Genomic DNA, 21,846 nt, shown 5'->3' with positions numbered 1-21,846 from the left:
CCATTTACCAAAATACTAGTATTCTGTTTCTTGGTTATTCATATGAGAATTCAGACCTTAGTTGTTTTATCACCTTTCTCTGTTACAGAAGTTCAGCTCTGCAAGCAAGTATGCTGCTCTCTCAGTTGATGGTGAAGATGAAAATGAGGGGGAAGAGTACACCGAATAAACCTCTACGTCCTGTGCTTTCTCCTAGTCTCACTCCATCCTGGAACATTCAAGAACAAATCAAACCTCTATCCAGACAAGACAAAATAAAAGACACCATCTCCTGGATACCTTTCTTAACCTTTTTTTTTTTTTTTTTTTTTTAAGAAAAGAAAAAAAATGAAATTCTTTTGCATGCTGCTGCAGCCTTAAAAGTATTGAACTAACTGGAGAATCGCTAGTGTAGCCAGGGAGAAAAAGGCATACAGCTTTTAAAGGAAAAGTTGTGCATTTTTATGACACCATGCAGTTGCCTGTGTGATTAGTGCCCAGGGACCTCCATTTAGCAGAAATGGTAATGACAGTGATTCAGTGTCTGGAATCTGGTTGGATGGTAGGGCAAGTATAAGAGTGAGATTTCTACCTTTTAATTTTTACTATACTATTGTGGCATATATGAATTCTGAAAGGTTATCTAAATACATTTTCCATCCTTGGAAAGATAGGTTAAATAGTCTCTGAGGTCGTTTTAGTCTCCAGGAGGCTGCCAGCCCCTCCTCTAATTTAATTCTGAGCTTTTGGGGCCAGTCTAGGGGGAATTCCTTCATTTTTACCCCCCAGGGGGGTAGCTGGGAATGTGTCTACAGGCAATGAAAGAATAAGACTGCTCTGTGACCAAAATAAATGTGAAAGTCGTGGTTTGTAAAGAAGCTTTGGGAGGTGATGAATTCTTTTGCACCAGGTAATAGGGAATGGTGTGCCATCCAATAAACACATAATTGGTTGTTTCCTGGAGCAGGAAGCACTTAAGGGGCACAGGAGTTCCCAGGTCTTTTGTGTGTCCTCATTTTGCCTTTTCTAAACACTATCCTATATACCCACGTTCTTTTGAAACCTTGAAGCTTTAACAAGTCTCATCATTGTCCGGTGTTTCTCATACTACTCTTCGCTATCACCTCTCAAAAAAACAGCTTCTATTTAAAGTCACATACCTAATCTTAGACATTTTATATCTCAGCCACTGGGAGCTGTCAAATGAGGAATCACTGCTTTTCTCAAGCAAATTGGCTCCTTGAAGTCTTGACTCCTTCCCTTCCTCCATTCCTGCTCCTGGTTCTCTGGCCCCTTTTACAGGTCAGAAAACTCTAGGATTAGTGAATGATCTTGGGTGGTGAATAAGGGTGGATAAATGGGCACAGTTAAATTGGGAGTATTATAACCTTGATTTTTTTTTTTTAACAAGTTTCCTCCCCTTTGCTGAAATCCCAGAGTTTAGATTTATAATGTGGCCTAGACCAATATATTGTGGGTTTTTTGGGGTTTTGGTTTTGTTTTTTTTTTAAGCTCTCCTTGGGAGGAAAAATGATGGAGAGAACTATTTAACAAGTAACAAGGTCCTTGTTTCTCTTGCAACAAAATAGCTTAACTTGCCTGCTTTTATGTGCATTTTTTGTAAGTGTCAGCTTGGTAGATGGTGTCCTTCCCACCATGGGCAGTATTGGTACCTGCACAGAAATGACACCTTGGTCTCTTGTTTGCAAGCCTTTCTCGCATCAGTCCTAGATTAGACCCTGTCCAGCCATGCAGGGTGTTGGTTCACATGTGCTGCAGCAGTGGGCATAATGAATCATTTACCCAGTGGACATATACTCCAAGTAATTAATTTTAAGTAATTGGCATGGGTTGGCTAGTAGCTAAGAATGGGCTTTTAGAAAAAGATACCCAAGGGTGAAAGGTTGGGGTTTTTTTTTTGTTGTTTTAACTATTTGCTGTAGATAATGAAAAGGTAGGGTGTGCCCTCTTCATGTCTACTCTTCTTCCAAATAGTTGTATCCAAAAGTGTTCTTTCCCATTCCCCTGCCTTGCCCCCTGTTGAAACAGAAACAGGGATTGATTTATGTCCAGCTCCTGAATACATGTAAAATTTGTACAAAAATATCTTCTATGAAATAGATTTGTAATCTGTAGACTTAATACCTGGGAGATGTCTTGAGATGTAAAATGCCCATCCTTTGGGTTGTGGGTTTTTTGTTTTCTCCAAATAAATCTGATCTTTAAAGTTCATTTTAATGCTGAAATTCTTTTATATACACTCACACTCCCAGTGCTTTTTATTGGAATTAAACATAGACACCTGTCCTCCCCTCCCCACCATTTCATTCAGCATTTGGTACCATATTGTGAGAATAGAGAATGGGATTACAGGGGAAATGATCTCAGTGCTGCTTTTTGAGATTCAAGAACTGAGAATTTGCATCCCACTTACACTTCCAGCATTTTTTGTCCTCAACACTTTTTTTTTAGTAAGCTTAAATTTAGAATATGTTTACATTTACAGAAAAATTGTGAAGATAGTACAGACTTCCCGTATACCCCCACTGTTTGCCCTAGTATCTTTTGTTAGACTTAATGTACAAAGGATGTTCGGGGGGGGGGTGGGTTCTGAGAATAAATCTTCATAATTTTGGAGCAGTTCCTCCATAAACTACCCTTAAGTAATCCAGAGCGCTGCTTTGCTGGGTGACATCATCTGTGAATTCCAGTTGACAGGCTGGTCTAGGCTACCAACCACAACCAAGATCGCTTTGCTCAATCACCTCAAACTTTGTGGGAAACAGCTAGGGACAGTGTTCATTGTTGCAACCCAGGAAAGGGTGTAGCATATTGGAAGGGAATACCTAAAATCCCAAAGGGGTGGAGCATAGAAGGGACCCCAGGAAATCTCAAGACAGTTTTGGGGATGTGGAAGGAGATGGGAAATTACGTAAACTGACTTCTTGGAGCCATGTGGCACAATTGCTCTTCTAGTGTTCTGCCTGCCTGCACCTTGACACCTATGCTGCACAATAGAGAGTCACTAATGCTGTGACCATGCAAAAGACTTTCAGTATGGGTTTAGGTACAAAGAAAAAGGTGTCCCTGCCAAGGCTGTCTGTGGGAAAAGGCAGTGATGGATTACCCAGTCCACCACAGGAATCAGTCACAGTCACATTGTCCAAGCCTTCATTTCCAGCCATTCCCCGACCTGTGTATACTGAGGCCTGGGTCGATGATGCGAACGTGGGAAAGGCTAGCTTGAAAGAACAGAAAGGAGAAAGTACTCCTGTAACTGTGTCCCAAGAGGAGATGCTAAGTTCAAGGAAAAGCTAGGCTGTGCTATGCCCCACGTAGTCAGATGAGTGGGCCTTCTGGAAGTCCAACCGCAGAAATGGATGCCAGGACTGGCCAGACCTTGCTGTCCCGTACTGTAAGTGGTGAGTGAGCGGAAAGGGGGAAGGGTCTAGGAGCAGCATCCTACTTTACAAGGGTCACAAAGATCAGTAGGTTGACGGGTCCCACCTGTTGTTCCAATCCATGTAGCCTAATTTGTCCTAAGCAAAACCAAGTACAGTGTTCTGGGTCCCATGGCAGTGAGGGTCCCAGTTAGTGCTGAGGGCGTCGCCTCAAGTGCTCTGCCAGCTCAGCATCTGGTTTCTCAGGAAGTGGAGGAGCTGCACATCTGCTCCTGGGAAGCATTATTTGTCAAATAAACCTTGTTTCTCAGCAACCACTGTAGCCCCCAGGGCCATAAGTAAAGGGGGACTTGCCTTCCCTCGCCAAAAAGGAGTTTGGAAGGGGTAAGCTGTGCTGCTCCCCGCCCCACTGCAGCAACCTCCTGGGGACAATAGCTCTCTGTCCTTGGCCAGGAGATCCGCCTCTGGAATCAGCTCTGCCCCTTCCCCCACTCTTCCTGGTTGCCGGCGCCCAAACCCCTCCACTGAAGTTCCCCTGGCCCAGTCCTCTTCCAGCCAGGACAGCCCCACGTCCTAAATGCCCCCTCTCCTGCAGTCCCCCTACCAAGGATGAGAACACCTGATTACAGGCATGGGATCACCCCAGATCATGCAAGAGGGAGATCAGCCTTGGGTGCCAAGATGGGCTGCCCTCTGCATAGTCCAGGTAAGAAAGCCTGCATGGAGGGGAGGGTCAGAAATTGAAATTGTTTCACCCTTTTAATCCCATCCTCCTGGCTTTCTCCGCCGTCTCCCCTACTCTTCTGAAGCCCCCACTGCTCTGAGCTGGTAATCAGGATGCCTGGCTGGCTCCCTGCACCAGCAACCACCTCCCGTATATTTTTCATTCCCAGCCTTTCTCGCCAGCGCCCTTCCTGCACCCTACCCCCATGCCCCGTCTTCTTAGTCCCCATGTTGAGAACAGGAATCACATCTGAACTGGAGTTCAGCTACCCCACTTGTAGCCCTCTTCCAACTTCTTGGGACTGGAAAAGTTCTTGTGGGTGCATCAGGCCAGGCAGCAGTACCAGCCTAAGGGTGAGGTCCTACCCTACTCACCTCTCTGGGACCCCAAAAAGCCCCTCTGAGTCCCAGGCATGCGTCCCAGGCCCCAACCAAAGACCCTAATGAACCCCGGAAAGGACAAGATGTGAAAAAAGTGAACTGTAGGCTCCAAAGGGATAAAGACAATTTCATACTCGGTGTCTCGGTTACATAATCAAATCTTGCCAAAATGACCTTCAGCCCTGTCCTTTTCCCAGTAGCCTTCAATCTTTTGCTCTTCAGTCTTCCCCTAACTCCTGCCTCCCCTCTCTCCCGTGCCTATCTACCCCTTCCCTTCCCCCACATCACCCTGTGACTCCCACTGATCTAACCACGAACCTGCCTACTGGATGCTAGTGCAGCCAAGAGTGGCAAAATCAGGGTTCCCCAGTCCCAGCCACGTCCATCCCCTCCCAAACGACAGCCTCTAAGTGACCCATTGTCACCACTGCTGCTTCACAGCCTCTTCCCTACACCAGCTCGGAATGAGGTACTCCACCCCCTCGGACCCAGTTGAGAGATGAGGTGGGGAGGGACGGAGGTGGTGCTGGCTGCCCGGGGCAGGCACTGGGCATTGAGCCCTGGGCACTGGCTTCTCAGGATCTGCCTTCCCTCCCCGGTTTCATCACGGAAACTCCACTGGGGAGGGGGAGGGAGGAAGTTTCAGGAAGTGCTCGTTGCTAAATAACGTTGTTGGAATCTAATAAGGGCAATAGGCTCGGGGCTTCAGCAGCGTATCCGCCTTTCTCAGGGCGTCATCCCCACGCTCGGGTTGTGCGCCATAGTAACAACTTCCAGCCGCACTGGGGAAACGCAGGTCTCGTGTTAAACCTGAAGGGACGCCTCCTAGGAGGAGGAATGACAGCCCAGTGTGAAGCGGGGCGTGGAGGGGATGACTGGAACGCCTCGGGGTGCGGGACGCCCCAGGGAAGGGCGTCCAGCGGCTTGGGAAACCAGCGAGACCTGGTGTGTTCGCCGGCTCCCAGCTCCCCAGGGGGCAAGTGGGGTAACCCGGCCAGGCCGCAGAGGGGCAGGCGGGCTGAGGGAGGCTGAGGCCGGGCCACTTCTCTCGGGCCTCGCTGCTAATCCCTTCCGGGCCTGGATCCACCTTCTCTTCAGTGTCGCTCTGGCGCGCGTTTTTTGCCTGTGTGCTGCCGGGTCAGTCTCTCCCCGACCCTGTGTCGCCACCCCTGGGTCTCTCCGGTCTCTGAGATGTCCCCTCCCTGTGTTCTCCGGACCCGTCTCTCACACTCTCGCTCCCCATCTTCGTCTCCCCCGCCTCTCCCGGACGCGGCCTCTCGGCCGGTCTCCTCATTCCGCTTTCTGCCCCTCTCTTTGTGAGTCTGAGTTCGCGGTAGAAGGTGGGGAGAAGAGGGAGAAAGGAGAGAGGACGAGGGGGCGGGGTGCGGGTGGAACTTGGGGATTGGAGCCGGGGCGCAGGAGGAGGGGAGCGGGGCGGGCGGGAGCGAGCGGGCGGCGGGGGCGGGCGGGAGCGAGCCCAGCGCGGCGCGCCCGCCCGCTCCTGCTCCTCCTCCTCCTCCTCCCGGTCCGGTTCGGCGCGGGTCGGGGCGGGATGGGCTGGCCCGGGGGCGCCCCCTGCTGCTGCCCCGCCCCGGCGCGCCCCCGCCCCGCCGGGCGCCCCCCGCAGGTGAGTGGCCGCGCCACGCTGGGCGGGAGGGCGGCGGCCTCTGCGTCACGGCTGGGTGGGCAGTGCCGGGGTCGGTCGCCAGGGGGCGCGGGGCCGCCGGGGGTCGGGGGGCGCCGGGAGCCCGGCGGGTGCCGTGGGGCTGGGGCGGGCCGCAGCGAGCTGGGGGCAGGTAAAGGCCGGGAGGGTGGCCAGGGCGTGGAGCCCGGCTCGCGCTCCCACTCCGCCCGGGCCGTCAGGCCTTCACGTGTCCTGGGCGCACACACTGCGAGGGAGGCCTGCGCTCTCCCGCCACGCACTCGCGCGCGCCCTCTGCACAAGGCGCCGCTGCTCGGGCGCCGTGACGCAAGTTGGCTCCGAACCTGGACAGGAGCTTGTAGCGGCACTCCCGACTCCCGCCTGGGAGACGTGTGCTCCAGTGTTTCCCTTTTCTACCTCTGGGGAAACTGAGGCAGAAAGTAGGCTCAGCTGAGGTTGACTCGACTTTGCAGCTCCACTCATCTGCCCTTTCTGCTTCTACCCTCAATTCTCAGGTCCCTCTGGATACACCCATAGGGGCAGCTTTCCCTCCATCTCTCCTTCCCTGGGCCTCACCCCCTCCTCCGTAGCTGGGCCGCGGGCTCTCAGCCTCTCATCCAACCACAGCTATTTCCAGGAAGGGGGGTGGTGTGGGTGGAGGGGGTTTCTCCAAACAAACCCAGCTTCAGAGGAGAGAGGGCCAGGCTGGGGCAGCAGCTGACAGGCTCTGGAATGTTCCAGGCAGTTAGGGTCCTAGGGGGTCTGGCGATGCCTTCCCAGCCCAACCTGCCCCCTCCCTCTGAGCTGCCTTTTCTCTCAAGTATGCACTGAGGGACCAACACTCTCCTATCCCCATCTTCCCTCAGAGGTGTCCCACAGGGCAAGGGGACTCAAAGCCAAGCCCGTCCCAGCCCTGGCCACCCAACACAGAGGTTAGGGAGTGGCCACTCCCTCATTGCAATCACTGCTTAGGCACCTCCTTGCTGCGCCTGGGTGGGGAGAGTGTGAGGAGACCACTTAGGGTCAGAGGGTATTTGAGGACCTGTCTCAGGTGAAGAAGTCTGCCAAGTGAGGGGACTGTTCAACCTCTGGAAGCAGGAGTAGCAGCATGCTGGAGGGATCCAGGCAGGGTAAGATGCAACAGGAGCAGAGGAGAGGGCAGAGAAAAGCCTCTGGCCACAGTGCCTCTCCTCCTGCAAGCAGCCACACATTCTGGACCAGGCCAGGCCCAATTGCCCACACTGGCCAGGGGCCTGGAATGTCCTGGGACCCAGCCAGGGCTCTAGGGGGCGAAGGGGGTTAGAGCCAGTGCCCCTCTCCAGTTACAGGCTGGGGGCCCATTCCTTGCCACACAGATGCCACCCACTGGACAAGGTACCCTGGAGACAGACTTCCTGGCGTGCAGAATCATCTAGAGCAAGGCCTCAGGCTAGGCCCAGCCCAGCCCTGCCCACATAAGTGTCCCTCATGGGCTGCAGACCAGATGGACATGAAGGAGGGGGAGAGCAATAGGAGGGTCCCTGTGGGAGAAGCCAGAGCTGGGGGAGTTGCCTGAGCACTGGGACATTCAGTAAATGCCATGCAAATGGAGCAGGGCACATTCGCACATTCTTTCCAATGCGCTGTTCAAGGTCTGGGGCTGAGGACCCCCAGGTCATTAACCCCAGAGCTTTCTCGGAAGATGACTGCCCCCCTTTCCAAGGCCCATCCACCCCCTTCCCTTGACTCCTGGGACAGGAAGTTGGCCATGTTCCCAGGAGGGAGGCAGGAGGCCCTCGGAGGGGGTGGAGTATGTGTTGGGAGGGGGACCTCCTGTCCAGTCCTCAGGCCTGGGACAGCCGCTGAGGGAGGAGAGCAGACCTAGAACCATGAAGGTAGTACTCAGGCTTTGGGGCGGCAGGGGGGCGGGCTGGGGCTGGGGCCGGGAGCAGAGGACCTGAAACAAAGCCAGAGAAGGGGTGAGTGGGGAGCAGCCCGAAGCTCTCTGGAGAAGGGCTTCCCAAGCCTTGGGCTATAGCAGAATGGATCACCCCTGTGGGCAAAGAGCCTTCCCGCTGGGACTTGGCCTCGTAATGCAATGCGTAGGGGTGGGCAGGCAGCGCAGCTTTTCCTTTTCCTACTCCACAGCCAGTGAAATGAGGCAGAAAGCTGGCCCTTGCTCCCATGTGCCTGACTCCCAGGAGCCGCAGCAGCTAAGGCCCTCAGGATGCACTGGGTGGTCCGGGAGCTCCTGGGCAGGCAGTCGTTCCAGTCCCTGCCCCCTCCCCAGCAGAATTCCAGGAGGGCCTGAGAGTCCAGGCTGGAAGGCCGACCAGGACATGGTGTTCCCCAGCGGCCCCTGAGGCCTGCGCTGAGACCTCTCAGTTCCCACCCCACCCCACCCCACCCGCATCGCGCAGCGGGCTGTAGATCCCTGGGCAGCCTGAAGCCCTGGAACACTCCACAGGAGGCCAGGCAGCTCCAGAGCCTGGGTCCCAAAGGATCCTGCGCTGACATCCCAGCAGGGTAGATCCTGGGAATCTGATCTCCCGGTCTCCCCCACATCCTCCACCCCCCCCACTTCCTGGAGCAGCGACCTGCCCCCTTCCCGTCTGCACTCCCCTCCACTTCCAGGGCCGGGCTTCTGGGCTTCTCCTCCCGCCAGGCTGCAGGCAGACAGCCGACCCTCCGCCCAGGGGAAGCGGCTGCCTCCGCCAGGCCAGGCGGCTTCCAGGAAGCCCCGGGCCAGGCCCCAGCATTGTTCAGGCCCCGCGGCCCGCGCCCCGGCCGGCCTGACACCATGAAGTCCAGCAGCCCCGTGGAGAGGCTGCTCAGAGCCCTGGGGAGGAGGGACAGCAGCCGGGCCACCAGCAGGGTAGGAGTGTCCCCCCCTCCCGGCTGGGCAGAGGGGGGCTGGGGTGGAGGCGCGGGCAGAGGGTTGGGGGGCAGGACTCGCCCACTTCAGCTTCTCTCCCTGCCCCACATTCCCTCATTACTCTATCCCTTGGGGTGGCCGGGACTGCAGCGTGGGCAGCAGATGTTTGGGTTGGAGCGGCTCCTGGTATCCCATTTGCCTTCTCTAACAGCTTTCCTCCCCTAGCCCGGACCAACCCTGAGGGTCCTGGGCCCCCAAACCTGCACCTCAGGTACTCTTCACTACAAGACACTGCTGGGGACCACACTGGAACCCAACAGATCAGATCCCTTCCCCCTTCCCTGACCCCAGGAAGTTTGGGGGAAATGGGGGGAGGGATAGCAAAAGGAGGGAGAGAAGGTCTCAGGAGTGCTTTAGAAACTAAAGCTTTGCTTTCCCCTGACCCCTGACGTCATCCGTGTATGCTCTTAATGCCAAAAGGCACCCAAGCGGAATTCCTGGTGGGTCCAGCAAGGTTGGTCCAGCCCAGAAGAGTTTCAGGTTGGGTTTAATCCAGCAGCTCCAGGGACAGCCAAGAGACCAGAGGTGCTGCCTGGGTCCCACTTCTTCTCAGCCCTACCCCCAAAAGAAGTAGTTCAGGGCAGCATTAGACAATACTATGGGGGCACTCGAGAGGAGGAAAACGGGTGGAAGAAGAGGTCATTTGTCCCCATTCGGAGGGTAAAGGAGCAAACCGGAGTGCGAGTGGGTGGAGTGAGATGGGCCTGGGCCGCAAGGAGACATCGCAGCCTCCCCTCTCACTGCTCCTCTGGGTGGGGAGGGGCTGAAGAGGGCACCGGCCCACCCCACCCCTGCATTCAGTGCTTGAATCCCACTTGAACCTCCTCAAGGGATGGGGAGCTCACTCTACCCAGAGGTAAGAAGGCAGCTGCGCATGCCTGGCCACTGTTCCGCCCGTCTGCCTCCCCTTCCAGCTCTACCACCCCCCTTCTTACACAATTGCTGTCTCAACGCAGAACGAGTAAACATGCTGTTCTGAGGGTGGGGGGAGGTGTCGTGTCAGCTGCCTGGAGCGTGGGGACAGCAGGAGCCAGGGGCGCAGGACTGGCTGAGGCCACTCCTGCCGGGTCAGTCTGGCTGCTGTGTGAGTGACACGTTGCATGCATGCCTGGATCCCCTCTCCCACCCACTCTTTACACGGGCCTCTATCTGGGGAGGGCAAGGCGGACAAGGGGGCAAGGGCCACCGCCAGGAGGAAAGCCCTAGAGTTTGGGGTGGCAGTAACCACAAGGGCATCACACGCCAGGACCACGTGAGGGCCTAAGCGATCCCGGGGGAGGAGCTGACCCAGCTCAGGTGGATCTGACCCCTTGGACAGATTCCATGCTCGAAAACTGTCCAGGCAGGCCCCACCACTCTCCTGGTGGGAGTGCGTCCTGGGTGGGGTGTTGGAGCACGAATTTGGGGACTTTATAAGAATGGAGAAAGGAGGCAACCATGCAGTGCTAAAGCCCCTGCCAGGTCCTGGAGAAGAGTTCACCAGAAGCTAACACCTCTGTCTGTCTGTCCCCCCACTCCCAGTCTAGGAAAGCTGAGCCACACAGCTTCCGGGAGAAGGTTTTCCGGAAGAAACCGCCGGTCTGTGCAGTGTGTAAGGTGACCATCGATGGGACGGGCGTCTCGTGCCGAGGTGAGGGGCCCCGTATTGTGAACTCTGAGAGGCTCCCCTAGTTCCATTGTGGTGCACAGCTTGAGGGCAGAGTCACACAACCTAAAATGTGATGTGAGTGATGCCCCTGGATTAGGCAACACGGCAGCCAGGAGGCAGCTGTCCTCTCCCCCTCAAACAGTCCTTGGTCCTCATGACAAAGACACTCAGCAACGTGGAGACCCAAGACTCTACTGCCTCCCCGCCCTGACCTGTGCCTAGGGGCCTCCCTCCCTGTCTTCCTCTTCACCCCACCCACCCTGGAACGTGACCCCTCGCCCCCTTCCTGCCTGGCCTGGGCAGTGGTACCCCACGGCCACACTCGGCCCTCACCCGCGGCCCGTGTCCCACCCCAGTCAGCTTAGTCCAGCTGGTCCTGAGGCCCTAGAGTCTGGCTCCAGGGCCTGGGGAGATGAGGAAACCCACCCCTCCCTCTGCCCCAGCAGGCCTCTGATAACCCCTCTCCTCCTCCCACCCCCCTCCAGTCTGCAAGGTGGCGACACACAGGAAATGTGAAGCAAAGGTGGGTACCTGCTGCCACTTGTTGGAAGAAGTGTCCCATCCTTTCTCCCCAACAGGTTTCTGCAGCCACACTGGCCTCAGTGCTCCACCTCCACCCCTCTCATCATTGATCATTGGGGTACCCCCTGCTGGGTGGGAGGGGTGCTGCACTGGGCCCTTTAAGAACCACCCTACTCCACCCCCTGGTGGGCTGGCCCAGGGTGGACAGCGAGGCAGGGTTTGTCTTGGTGCTGTGCCCAGGCTGCAGCTGGCGAGAGGATGGGGGGGAGAGGTGGGCGGAGGAGGATGAGGAGGAGAAAGGGCAGGGAGGGTGGGTGGAGAGCAGGATTTCAGAGACTGGGCAGCCGGATGGGCTGTGCCTTCCCCCTGGGGAAAGGTCCTCAGGATGCCTGGGTGGGTACTGTCCCGGGCCCTGGGACAGCTGGACTGAAAGTACAAGCCCTGGGTAGCACCCACTGCCCCCTGGGGCACCTGAGGTAGCCCCATCGCTGAGAAGGCTCTCTGGTCCTCCTTCTGCTGTGTGGCGGGGTCCTCGGGCCTTGGAGCTGACTTGGGGGGGCTCTGTGCCCAGGGGCGGGGTCTCCCGGTGAAAGAGACCAGTGTCCCTCCTTGGCCATGGCCTGCCTGCATGGTTCTATATATAACTCCTGCCCTGCAGCTGGATGAATGGGGGTCTGTGTGGGCAGGGGGCTAGGAGCCAAGAGTAACAAGTGGGGGGCCCACGGGTGGGGGGCCAGGAGGCCAGAGGGGAAGCTCCCTTAAATAGGGGAACCTCAGCTGGAGCCTGCGCCCATCCACCCACAGCCCCTCCACCTTCTTACTGAAGCCGAGGGGTGGCCCCATCGAGTCCAGGGGAGCCGTTTCACCAGCTCGGCCCCTCACTCAGGTCTCCTTCCAGGTGACTTCGTTCTGTCAGGCTTTGCCTCCAGCAGAGCTGGTGAGTGTGCTCTGGGCTGGGGCGGGGAGGCCAGGAACCTGGCTAAGGTGTCCAGAGGTTACTTTGGACTGACTCCTGTGTGTATCCGTCACCCTGATGGGGAGGGGGAAATGCCTGAGCCCTCTCCTCTCCCTTTTCTCTTGGGCCTGCTGGGGGCTTAGACTCTCCTCTCCTCCCTCCAACTACGGCTCTCCAGGGACGCAGACATGCAGGCTATCCCGAGGCCCTTCCCCGTCCCTAACCACTCCTTTTTCCTTCCCCATCTCCCTCTAGCGGCGAAACACGGCCCCAGTCAGGCGCATAGAGCACCTGGTAAGGTGATGGGGGAGGGGGGCTGGGGCACTTAGGCCCGGGAGGAAGGATCTAGGTTTCCTCCGAGGACTAAAATACATGGGACTCTGAGTCAGGGAGGCTAGAGTGGGGGGCCCCCAAAGAGATGTCAACAAGGTTTCTTATCCACCAGGGATCCACCAAGTCTCTGAACCACTCAAAGCAGCGAAGCACCCTGCCCAGGTAAGTGAGGGCGCCTGGGTGGTCCCACAGGACCCCTTCCCCCGGCCCCAACCCCCTGCCCGGGGCAGTGCCCCCAACACAACTCCCCGGGACAGGAACATCCTCTTCTCCGAGTGGTACTGTTCCTCTGGCCTGGCCCGCCCTCAGGACCCAGCAGGCCTCACCTGGGGTCTGCCAGACCCCTTCCATCACACTAGCCACCTCCGGTGCCCCGCCCCTCCGTCCCTGACACAGCGTCGCCCCTTCCCCAGGAGCTTCAGTCTGGACCCGCTCATGGAGCGGCGCTGGGACCTGGACCTCACCTATGTGACGGAGAGGATTCTGGCTGCCGCCTTCCCTGCGCGGCCCGACGAGCAGCGCCATCGGGGCCACCTGCGCGAGCTGGCCCACGTGCTGCAATCCAAGCACCGCGACAAGTACCTGGTGAGGGGCGGGGCCAGCAGCAGTTAACCAATGAGAGGGCTGAGAGGTCCAGATGGATGCGGCTACTCCCCCCCCACCTCAAACCGGAAGAGGCGAGGCCTGATGGCGGGGCGGGGCAAGGTGGGCGGGGCGGGACCCAGAGAGACTCTGTAACGCATACTAGTTCAGTGTCAATGGCAGACCAGGCCTTAGCAACCTAATTTTGGAGGAAGACTCTCACTTAGAGTCAGAGTGGGTGATTCGGTGCTCCCCTCCGCCGCACCTCGAGTCACTTCCATCTAATGTCCCCCTTTTATTTGCAGCTCTTCAACCTTTCAGAGAAAAGACATGACCTGAGCCGCCTAAATCCTAAGGTAGGAGAACAGCCTGCCTAGTCACTAAGCAGCCCCTCAGCCACCTCGTTATTAAGAGCCATCGCATCCACTTCACCCTTAAGCACTTTCCATATTACTCGAGGCACTCCAAAGCATGGTGTAGCAGGCATCAGCCCATTCTGGTAAGGAGTGCTGGAGTTGTCGTGGACAATCAGCAGGCCCCTGCCCTTGCCCCCAGACCCCTACGCTCTGTCCCTTTTCAACCCCCACCCATCTCTTCCTGTGTGGCCTCCAACCACAGCTGCACTCCTGCACACCCGTCCCTCCAGGTCCAGGACTTCGGCTGGCCTGAGCTGCATGCCCCACTCCTGGACAAGCTGTGCTCCATCTGCAAGGCCATGGAGACATGGCTCAGCGCCGACCCGCAGCACGTGGTCGTGCTGTACTGCAAGGTGGGCTGGGCCCTCAGGTTGCACAGGGCCAGGATGTCCTTCAGCCTGGGCCCTAGCACGCCTTCCACGCCTGTCTCTTTATCCCCCAGGGGAGCAAGGGAAAGCTGGGGGTCATCGTCTCTGCCTACATGCACTACAGCAAGATCTCCGCAGGGTGAGGCGCCCCCCCACCTCAGCAGTCTCTTTACCCCGTATGAGCCCATCTCCCCGAAAGCCCACCTCTTTGTCCAGAGAGCCTTGGCAGTAAACGAGATTTCCAACTCCAGCAGATGGCTTTACTATCCTGTTCTACAGAGAAGGAAGCTAAAGCTCAGGGAACAACCAGCCACTAGTAAAGTGACTCTATGTAGGGCTTCTAGTTCTCTTTACCACCATTCTGGGCTTCCTCGAAGACTTGGGATGGGGGGTGTTATATCCTTTTCCTTCCCTGGGGCTAGAGGGTTGGGAGGTCAGGGTGGAGAGCAGCCTCTGACCTCCCCAACCTGCCCTCATCTCTCCAGGGCAGACCAGGCACTGGCCACGCTTACCATGCACAAGTTCTGTGAGGACAAGGTGGCCGCGGAACTGCAGCCTTCCCAGCGCCGGTGAGCAGCCAGGGGAGGGGATGGGCAGAAGGAGCAGCTCACACCATGGCTGCCCAGGCCAAGATTCTCGTTCATGCAACATGCCTTAAGTGAGCACCTGTTATGTGCCAGGCAGTATTGAATGGTGAGAATTCAGAACGAAGTCCCTGCTCTCATGGAGCTTACATTCTAGTCAGGTAAAAGGCAATGCACCCGTGACTAAGTCAACAGATCATTTTGAATGACGGTAAGTGCTATGAAGAGAATAAAGCCATGCCATGTGATAGACTTGCAGGACAGTCAGAACCTGTCTCTCTAAGGTTAGGCAGAGATCTAACGGAGGAGCATCTAGGCAGAGGGAGCAGCAAGTATAAAATCTTAGAGACAGCAAGAAGGATTGAGGTTAGATGCAAGGAAGAACTTTCTGGTAGCTGGAAGATGGGAGGGAAGTGTTGAAAAGAAGGGCAGGTCATCCAGTGTGGGTGGGACCTGTGCACAGCTGACATGATACAAGGGGACATCCAGAGGAAGAGGCTTACATTCTGCTTGATGCCTTCACACACCCCCAGATACATCAGCTACTTCAGTGGTCTGCTGTCGGGTTCCATTCGAATGAACAGCAGCCCTCTCTTCCTGCACTATGTGCTTGTGCCTGTGCTGCCAGCCTTTGAACCCGGCACAGGTGGGTCCACCTCCTTGGGGAGGGCCGCCTCCCACCCCACCCAGCACCCTCATCTGCCTTCCCCTCCCTGCTCCTCAGGCTTCCAGCCCTTCCTCAAGATCTACCAGTCCATGCAGCTCGTCTACACGTCAGGAGTCTAGTGAGTGCCCAGTTCCCAGGCCCGGCACCTCCACGGTCAGACCCCTGCCCTCCAGGGCCTCTGCTTCTTAGACTCCCGCTTCTTCAACCTCCCTGGGCCTCCTGCGCCAACAACTGTTCCTGGAAGTCAGCTTCTTGATGGGGAGGCTGAAGCTCCGCTAAGATCCCCCCACTCAGGGCTCAGACTCAGCACCCGGCTTGCTCCCGATGACTCCGAGGTCCACCTCAGAGCCCAGGGACCTCTGATCCAGTCCTGCCTTCTCCCCTCTCGCCCGCAGTCACATTGCAGGCCCTGGTCCTCATCAGCAACTTTGCATCAGCCTGGAGCCAGCCCTCCTCCTGAAAGGCGACGTCATGGTGAGAGGCTCATAGCAACCAGGGAAATCCTGGGCATAGGATGGGGGGGTGTATCCTGCCACCTGCACAGCCGCCTGGTGGGCAGCCAATTCCAGGTAGGCTGGAGGGTGAAAAGGGAGTCTCCTAGAGGGAAATCACCTTGCGGTTGAGGCAGGGCAGGGGCTGTAGCCAGGCAGCTCCCAGGGTGGAAGGACAGGGAGGTGGAAGTGAAGGCCCGACCCTCTGGCTTCCCTCCTCTCACCCAGGTGACATGCTATCACAAGAGTGGCCGGGGGACCGATCGGACCCTGGTGTTCCGAGTCCAGTTCCACACGTGCACCATCCATGGGACAAGGCTGTCCTTCCCCAAGGACCAGCTGGACAAGGCCTGGACGGGTAAGCCAGAGGCTAGTGGAGTGGGGCCGGGGCCCAGGGGCGGGCCTGGCTCCTCACTGCCCACTCCCCACAGACGAGAGATTCCCCTTCCAAGCCTCAGTGGAGTTCGTCTTCTCCTCCAGCCCCGAGAAGGTCAAAGGTAAGAGCAGGACCTTGGGGCAGGGGCTGAAAGTTGTATCTATCCCTGCTGCTGCTCACCCACCCGGAGGGCCTCACCCACAGGCAGCACCCCGCGGAATGACCCCTCGGTCTCTGTCGACTACAACACGGCAGAGCCTGCCGTGCGCTGGGACTCCTACGAGAACTTCAACCAGCACCACGAGGACAGCGTGGACGGTGCGTGGGCAGGCCCTGGGAGGTGGGAGGTGCACGCCCTTCCTCCCCAGGGCCCCCCTTGGCGGGAGTCCTTGGAGCGGTCGCCCCACATTAACCCTTTCTCCCCCCGCTTCCCTGCTTGCCTGCCTTCCCTCGTCCTCTTCCACGCAGGCTCCCTGACCCACACTCGGGGCCCTCTGGACGGCAGTCCGTATGCCCAGGTGCAGCGGGTGCCCCGGCAGACCCCACCGGCACCCTCACCAGAGCCGCCGCCACCCCCCATGCTCTCTGTCAGCAGTGACTCTGGCCATTCCTCCACGCTGACCACAGAGCCAACTGCGGAGTCCCCTGGCCGGCCACCCCCGACGGTGGCTGAGCGGCAGGAACTAGATCGCCTCCTGGGAGGCTGCGGAGTGGTCAGTGGGAGCCGGGGTGCCGGGCGCGAGACAGCCATCCTCGACGATGACGAGCAGGCTCCCACAGGCAGGGGCCCCCACCTCGGGCTGTATTCGGGGCCCAGGCCTGGCCTCGGCCGCCACTGCTCCTGCCGCCAGGGCTACCGGGAACCTAGCGGGGCCTCCAATGGGGGCTACTACCGGCCGGAGGGCACCCTGGAGAGGCGGCGACTGGCCTACGCGGGCTACGAGGGGCCCCCCCAGGGCTATGCCGAGGCCTCGATGGAGAAGAGGCGCCTCTGCCGATCGCTGTCCGAGGGGCCGTACCCATACCAGCCTGAGCTGGGGAAGCCAGCCAGTGGGGACTTCGGCTACCGTTCGCCTGGCTACCGGGAGGTGGTAATCCTGGAGGATCCCGGGCTGCCTGCCTTGTGCTCATGCCCGGCCTGTGAGGAGAAGCTGGCGCTGCCCACGGCAGCTCTATATGGGCTGCGGCTGGAGAGGGAGGCGGGCGAGGGGTGGGTGAGCGAGGCTGGCAAGCCCCTCCTACACCCGGTGCGGCCTGGGCACCCCTTACCCGTGCTGGTGCCTGCCTGTGGGCACCACCATGCCCCAGTGCCTGACTACAGCTGCCTGAAGCCGCCCAAGGTGGGGGAAGAAGGGCATGAGGGCTGTCCCTATGCCCTGTGCCCTGAGGGCAGGTATGGGCATCCAGGGTACCCTGCCTTGGTGACCTACGGCTATGGAGGAGCAGTGCCTGCTTACTGCCCGGCATATGGCCGGGTACCTCGCAGCTGTGGATCTCCGGGCGAGGGAAGAGGGTATCCCAGCCCTGGTGCCCACTCCCCACGGGCTGGCTCCATTTCCCCGGGCAGCCCACCCTACCCACAATCCAGGAAGCTGAGCTACGAGATCCCTGCAGAAGAGGGAGGGGACAGGTATCCACTGCCCGGGCACCTGGCCCCTGCAAGCCCCTTGGCATCTGCAGGTGAGGAGCACTGAGGCGGCGATGCCCCGGGCAAATGAGGGCTCTGGGACATGGTGGGGAAGGTCACGGGGGCACAGGGTGAGGAAGAGCTAAGCCAGACACGGGCCCTTCCTGGCTCAGTCTTGTCTCTCCCCGTCACTGCAGAGTCGCCTGAGCCAGGCTCCTGGAGGGAGGACCCCAGTGGGCACAGCGCCCCGCCGCTGTCTCCCAGAGATGCCCAGTGCAGTGCCTCCTCAGAACTGTCTGGCCCCTCCACACCCCTGCACACCAGCAGCCCGGTCCAGGGCAAGGAAGGGTATGCAGAGGGCGCTCAGGCTCTTCCTTGGCCAAGAAGGCACTGAGGTTGGGGCAGGCAGCCTGCTCACAACAGCTCTGCAGTCCTGCTGACCACCTGCCCTCCCACCCTGCAGCGCCCGACGCCAGGACACCAGGTCTCCCACCTTGGCACCCATTCAGAGGCTGAGTCCTGGCAAGACCTCACCCCCTGCTTCCCAGGGAGGCACCCAAAAGGCTACTGAGCTGCCAGCAAGAAGTGGGCCTGAGCCTCCGACCCCTAGCTCCTTCTCCCCGACCTCCCCTCCCCACTCACCCAATGACTGGCCTCAGGAAAAGAGCCCTGGGGGCTGCTCCGATATCACCAATCCACGCAGTCCTGTGCCCACCACACTGCCTGGCCTCCGCCATGCCCCCTGGCAGAGCCCTCGAGGCCCCCCCGACAGCCCAGATGGGTCCCCCCTCACCCCTGTGCCGACTCAGATGCCCTGGCTCGTGGCCAGCCCAGAGCCACCACAGAGTTCCCCCACGCCTGCCTTCCCCGTGGCTGTGTCCTATGACACCAATGGCCTCACCCAGCCCCCACTGCCTGAGAAACGCCACCTGCCAGGGCCTGGGCAGCAGCCAGGGCCCTGGGGCCCAGAGCAGGCATCACCACCAGCCAGAGGCACCAGTCACCACGTCACCTTCGCACCCCTGCTCCCGGATAATGCCCCCCAACCCTCAGGTATCAACACCTTGAGAGGTGGTGGCGCCACTTTGGAAGACCCCTCTTTCTCTTAGGGAGGGACAGGTCTTGGGGACTGAGGGCGCATGGGGCCTGAGCTCGGCACGTCCTTGTCCTAGTGCCCCCTTCTCAAGAGAGCCAAAGCAACGTGAAGTTTGTCCAGGACACGTCTAAGTTCTGGTACAAGCCACACCTGTCCCGAGACCAAGGTGAGAACCCACCTGCCCCCATCCCTCCCCTCCCTCCAGGGCTTCTGTCTTGGCTTTGGAGTCCCATCCTTCTAGCTAAACCACCCCACCCCCACAGTCCCTGTGGCAGCTGGGTTTAGCCTTGGCAGGGTCACTCGCTGGCAGGTGATTCTGAGCCGTGGGCCCCTGTTAACGACCTCCACCACCACAGCCGTCAGGGCTGGAGCGCCTGGGGAGCCCGTTAACAGAGGAGGGGCGCTAAGGGCATAAGCTGGGATGAGATTCAATCTGCCCGTGGGAAAACTTTTCACCTGCACACCCACTTTCAGCCATTGCTCTGCTGAAGGACCAGGAGCCTGGGGCCTTCCTGATCAGGGACAGTCATTCATTCCAAGGAGCTTATGGGCTGGCCCTGAAGGTGGCTACGCCCCCACCCAGCACCCAGCCCTGGAAAGGTATGGAGTGTCCCAAAACCTGAGGGGGAGAGAGTGTGGAGGGGGCACCAGAAGCAAGAGAAGGGGGCTTGGGGTGCCATTCTATGAGGCAGGAAATGACAGAAGGTTGGGAACCTGGAATTTGATAAAGCCTTACTCTCCGCTCCCCTCCCCTCAGGGGACCCCCTGGAGCAGCTGGTCCGCCATTTCCTCATTGAGACTGGGCCCAAAGGCGTGAAGATCAAGGGCTGTCCCAGTGAGCCCTACTTTGGTGAGAAGCAGGGGCTGGGGAAGGCTACAGTTGCTTTAGTTTGGGGAGAAGTCAAAGACTCTGAGGAGGGGGGAAGGGAAACGGGGTCTCAGTGGGCACCTCAGGACTTTTCTCACCTCTTCCTTTGCAGGCAGCCTGTCCTCCCTGGTCTCCCAACACTCCATCTCCCCCATCTCCCTGCCTTGCTGCCTGCGCATTCCCAGCAAAGGTAGGGTGTCTTGTAATCTGCCCTCCCCATCTCTCCTTATCCACCCCTGCCAAAGGCAAAATCCAGGGGTCCTGGCTCCCACCCTTCCCTGGGGATGGCAGAGGGAGTCCTCCAGCTCTTAGGGAATGGTACTCCCTTTTAGCCATCCCCGTTTGGCCTTCATTTCCCCCCAGATCCTCTGGAGGAGACCCCAGAGGCTCCAGCGCCCACCAATATGAGCACAGCAGCAGACCTCCTGCGTCAGGGCGCCGGTAGAGTCCTCTCTCTCTCTCCCTCTACCCGGGCACCGTGGGGGGCATTACAGATACAGGGCATGGGAAAGGCCTTGAGGTGTGTGGGTCCTGGAAGAAGCATTTGACCCGTGAGGCAGGGGGAGCCTCAGTCTAGATTCTCAAAGTCCTATAAGCAGGAGAATCATGAGGGACCTTTAGAATGCAGCTTTTCAGGCCCTTCTTGGGTTTCTGACTGTAGATCTGGTGGAGTCAGGAATCTGCCTTTTTAACAAGGGACCTATGTAGTGCTAATGCATTTTGAGGAGTACCATCTGGGGATAACGCAGAGTGGGGTTGGGGGAGTAAGGGAGCTATGAGATCTAGGGCCGGCAGAGCCAGTGCTCCTACCCAACCCACTTCTGCCCCTGCAGCTTGCAGTGTGCTCTACCTGACCTCAGTGGAGACGGAGTCACTGACAGGGCCCCAGGCAGTTGCCCGGGCCAGCTCTGCAGCCCTGAACTGCAGCCCCCGCCCTACGCCAGGTGTCATCCATTTCAAGGTCTCAGCCCACGGCATTACGCTGACAGATAACCAAAGGAAGTGAGTGTTTGGGCCCAACCCTGGGAACCCCAAGCTTAGGCCCCTGAGGTTCCTGACTTCTGAGTGTGACCTTCTCCATCTCTGCAGGCTCTTCTTTCGCCGCCATTATCCAGTGAACAGCATCACTTTCTCCAGCACTGACCCACAGGACCGGAGGTGACCTTCCCTCCAAATCCTCTTCTCTGATGCAACCACTGCCCCGTGGTCCCATCAGTCCCTACAGACCCGAGAGTCCTTTCTTTTAGCAGTGGTTTCCGGGGGTGCACTCTTTCACAGTTCTTCTCCTTTTGCAGATGGACCAACCCAGACGGGACCACCTCCAAGTAAGCCTCCCCATGAGTTCAATCTCTTCCCTCCCAGGATCTAGACGCCTCCATTCTCCCCAGGGCTGGCATCTGAAACTCCTGCTAAGACAACCCTCCCAAAGCCTGCATTCCCTTGTGGAGATGCTGAGCCCTCTTCCCACCTTCTTTGTCCCCCTAGGATCTTTGGTTTTGTGGCCAAGAAGCCAGGCAGCCCCTGGGAGAACGTGTGTCACCTCTTTGCAGAGCTTGACCCAGATCAGCCTGCAGGCGCAATTGTCACTTTCATCACCAAAGTTCTACTGGGCCAGAGAAAATGAAAGGTCACAAGCTCAGAGCCCACGTCAACACTGTGCCCTCTCCCAGCACCCACCACCCTCACTTCCCCTGGCCTGGACCCAGGAGCCAGCCCCCACCCTTAGGAATAGGGAGTTGGCATCAGCCTGGACCATTGCTCTCTTCCCGGACCCTGGCCTGCTAAGCTAAGTGGACGGGCCCATGAGATGACCTTGCATGTGAGCAGATGGAAGAGACAGTTGTGAGGGGTGAGGAAGCCTTGGAAGTGGAGTCTAAGGGGCTCAGGACAGCCCCACCTGCACAAGAACAGCAGCCTTGGAGAGGAAACAAGCCCTGCTAGCTCCACCCAACTGCAGCAAGGCAGGACAGGGGTGAGGTACAGGGAGCTAGGCACTCCCTCCTCTGCCTCTCCCTCTGAGCAGAGAGATCAGAGTGGGACCACACGAAGAAGGGGAAAAAGAGTCTATTTTTGTCAAATAAAGAATTTCTATAAATTTTAGTCAGAGGTGGAGTCATGACATGGTATTCATAAGGTCAAGGACTCACTGGAGAGTGGTTGTAGCTCAGTGGTTGATTGGCTACTTCCCATTCGCGAGGTCCCAGGTTCAATCCCCAGTACCTCCTTTAAAAAAAAAGGACTCATGTCTCCGAGGGCAAACCTATGCTTTTTGG

The 21,846-nt window shown here is 58.2% G+C and overlaps 2 protein-coding genes and 1 long non-coding RNA gene across 16 annotated transcripts in view; 2 read left to right on the top strand and 1 right to left on the bottom strand.

Moving 5' to 3' along the window:
* EIF4B (eukaryotic translation initiation factor 4B) overlaps positions 1–2,211 on the top strand; it is a 30,548-nt gene extending 28,337 nt beyond the window's left edge. The window contains 1 exon segment of the mRNA XM_058308179.1: positions 89–2,211. Coding sequence (XP_058164162.1) covers positions 89–169 — 81 coding nt within the window. The 3' untranslated portion in view covers positions 170–2,211.
* A 1,582-nt stretch (positions 2,212–3,793) lies between these two features.
* TNS2 (tensin 2) lies at positions 3,794–21,673 on the top strand. Of its 14 annotated transcripts, none has more exons than XM_071218872.1 (30): positions 7,958–8,000; positions 9,871–9,896; positions 10,562–10,670; positions 11,174–11,211; positions 12,109–12,147; positions 12,421–12,459; positions 12,611–12,660; positions 12,912–13,083; positions 13,386–13,436; positions 13,727–13,849; positions 13,939–14,003; positions 14,350–14,433; positions 14,982–15,094; positions 15,173–15,233; positions 15,511–15,589; positions 15,835–15,964; positions 16,038–16,103; positions 16,187–16,300; positions 16,451–17,662; positions 17,807–17,957; positions 18,073–18,662; positions 18,782–18,871; positions 19,180–19,305; positions 19,463–19,555; positions 19,686–19,763; positions 19,937–20,014; positions 20,407–20,575; positions 20,663–20,731; positions 20,869–20,898; positions 21,059–21,673. In XM_071218872.1, the coding sequence occupies exons 2-30, from the start codon at positions 9,873–9,875 to the stop codon at positions 21,195–21,197; spliced, it is 4,182 nt and encodes a 1,393-aa protein (XP_071074973.1). In that variant the 5' UTR covers positions 7,958–8,000; positions 9,871–9,872; the 3' UTR covers positions 21,198–21,673. The 14 variants fall into 14 exon arrangements, with proteins under 14 accessions (XP_058164156.1, XP_058164155.1, XP_071074979.1 ...); XM_071218876.1 differs by having other exon boundaries at positions 12,015–12,147; XM_058308173.2 differs by lacking the exons at positions 7,958–8,000; positions 9,871–9,896 and adding an exon at positions 3,794–4,086.
* Positions 10,581–11,329, bottom strand: LOC131280584 (uncharacterized). The gene is made up of 2 exons (XR_009188230.2): positions 11,220–11,329; positions 10,581–10,751 (listed from the first exon to the last, which is right to left on the bottom strand). It is a non-coding gene; the product is annotated as an uncharacterized lncRNA (long non-coding RNA).
* Positions 21,674–21,846: the final 173 nt, after the last annotated feature.

The sequence above is a fragment of the Dasypus novemcinctus genome, chromosome 12, assembly GCF_030445035.2.
Source record: "Dasypus novemcinctus isolate mDasNov1 chromosome 12, mDasNov1.1.hap2, whole genome shotgun sequence".
Classification (NCBI taxonomy): Eukaryota; Metazoa; Chordata; class Mammalia; order Cingulata; family Dasypodidae; genus Dasypus; species Dasypus novemcinctus.
Note: the sequence above shows the minus strand (reverse complement) of the source record. Positions and strands in the feature narration are given on the sequence as shown.

Coding starts and splice junctions, on each gene's coding strand:
- TNS2 (XM_058308172.2), top strand. CDS start 5,322: ATGACAGCCCAGTGTGAAGCGGGGCGTGGAGGGGATGACTGGAACGCC. Junction 5,430..10,561: donor TGGGAAACCAGCGAGACCTG/GTGTGTTCGCCG, acceptor CCCCACTCCCAG/TCTAGGAAAGCTGAGCCACA. Junction 20,899..21,058: donor CCAGACGGGACCACCTCCAA/GTAAGCCTCCCC, acceptor TTGTCCCCCTAG/GATCTTTGGTTTTGTGGCCA.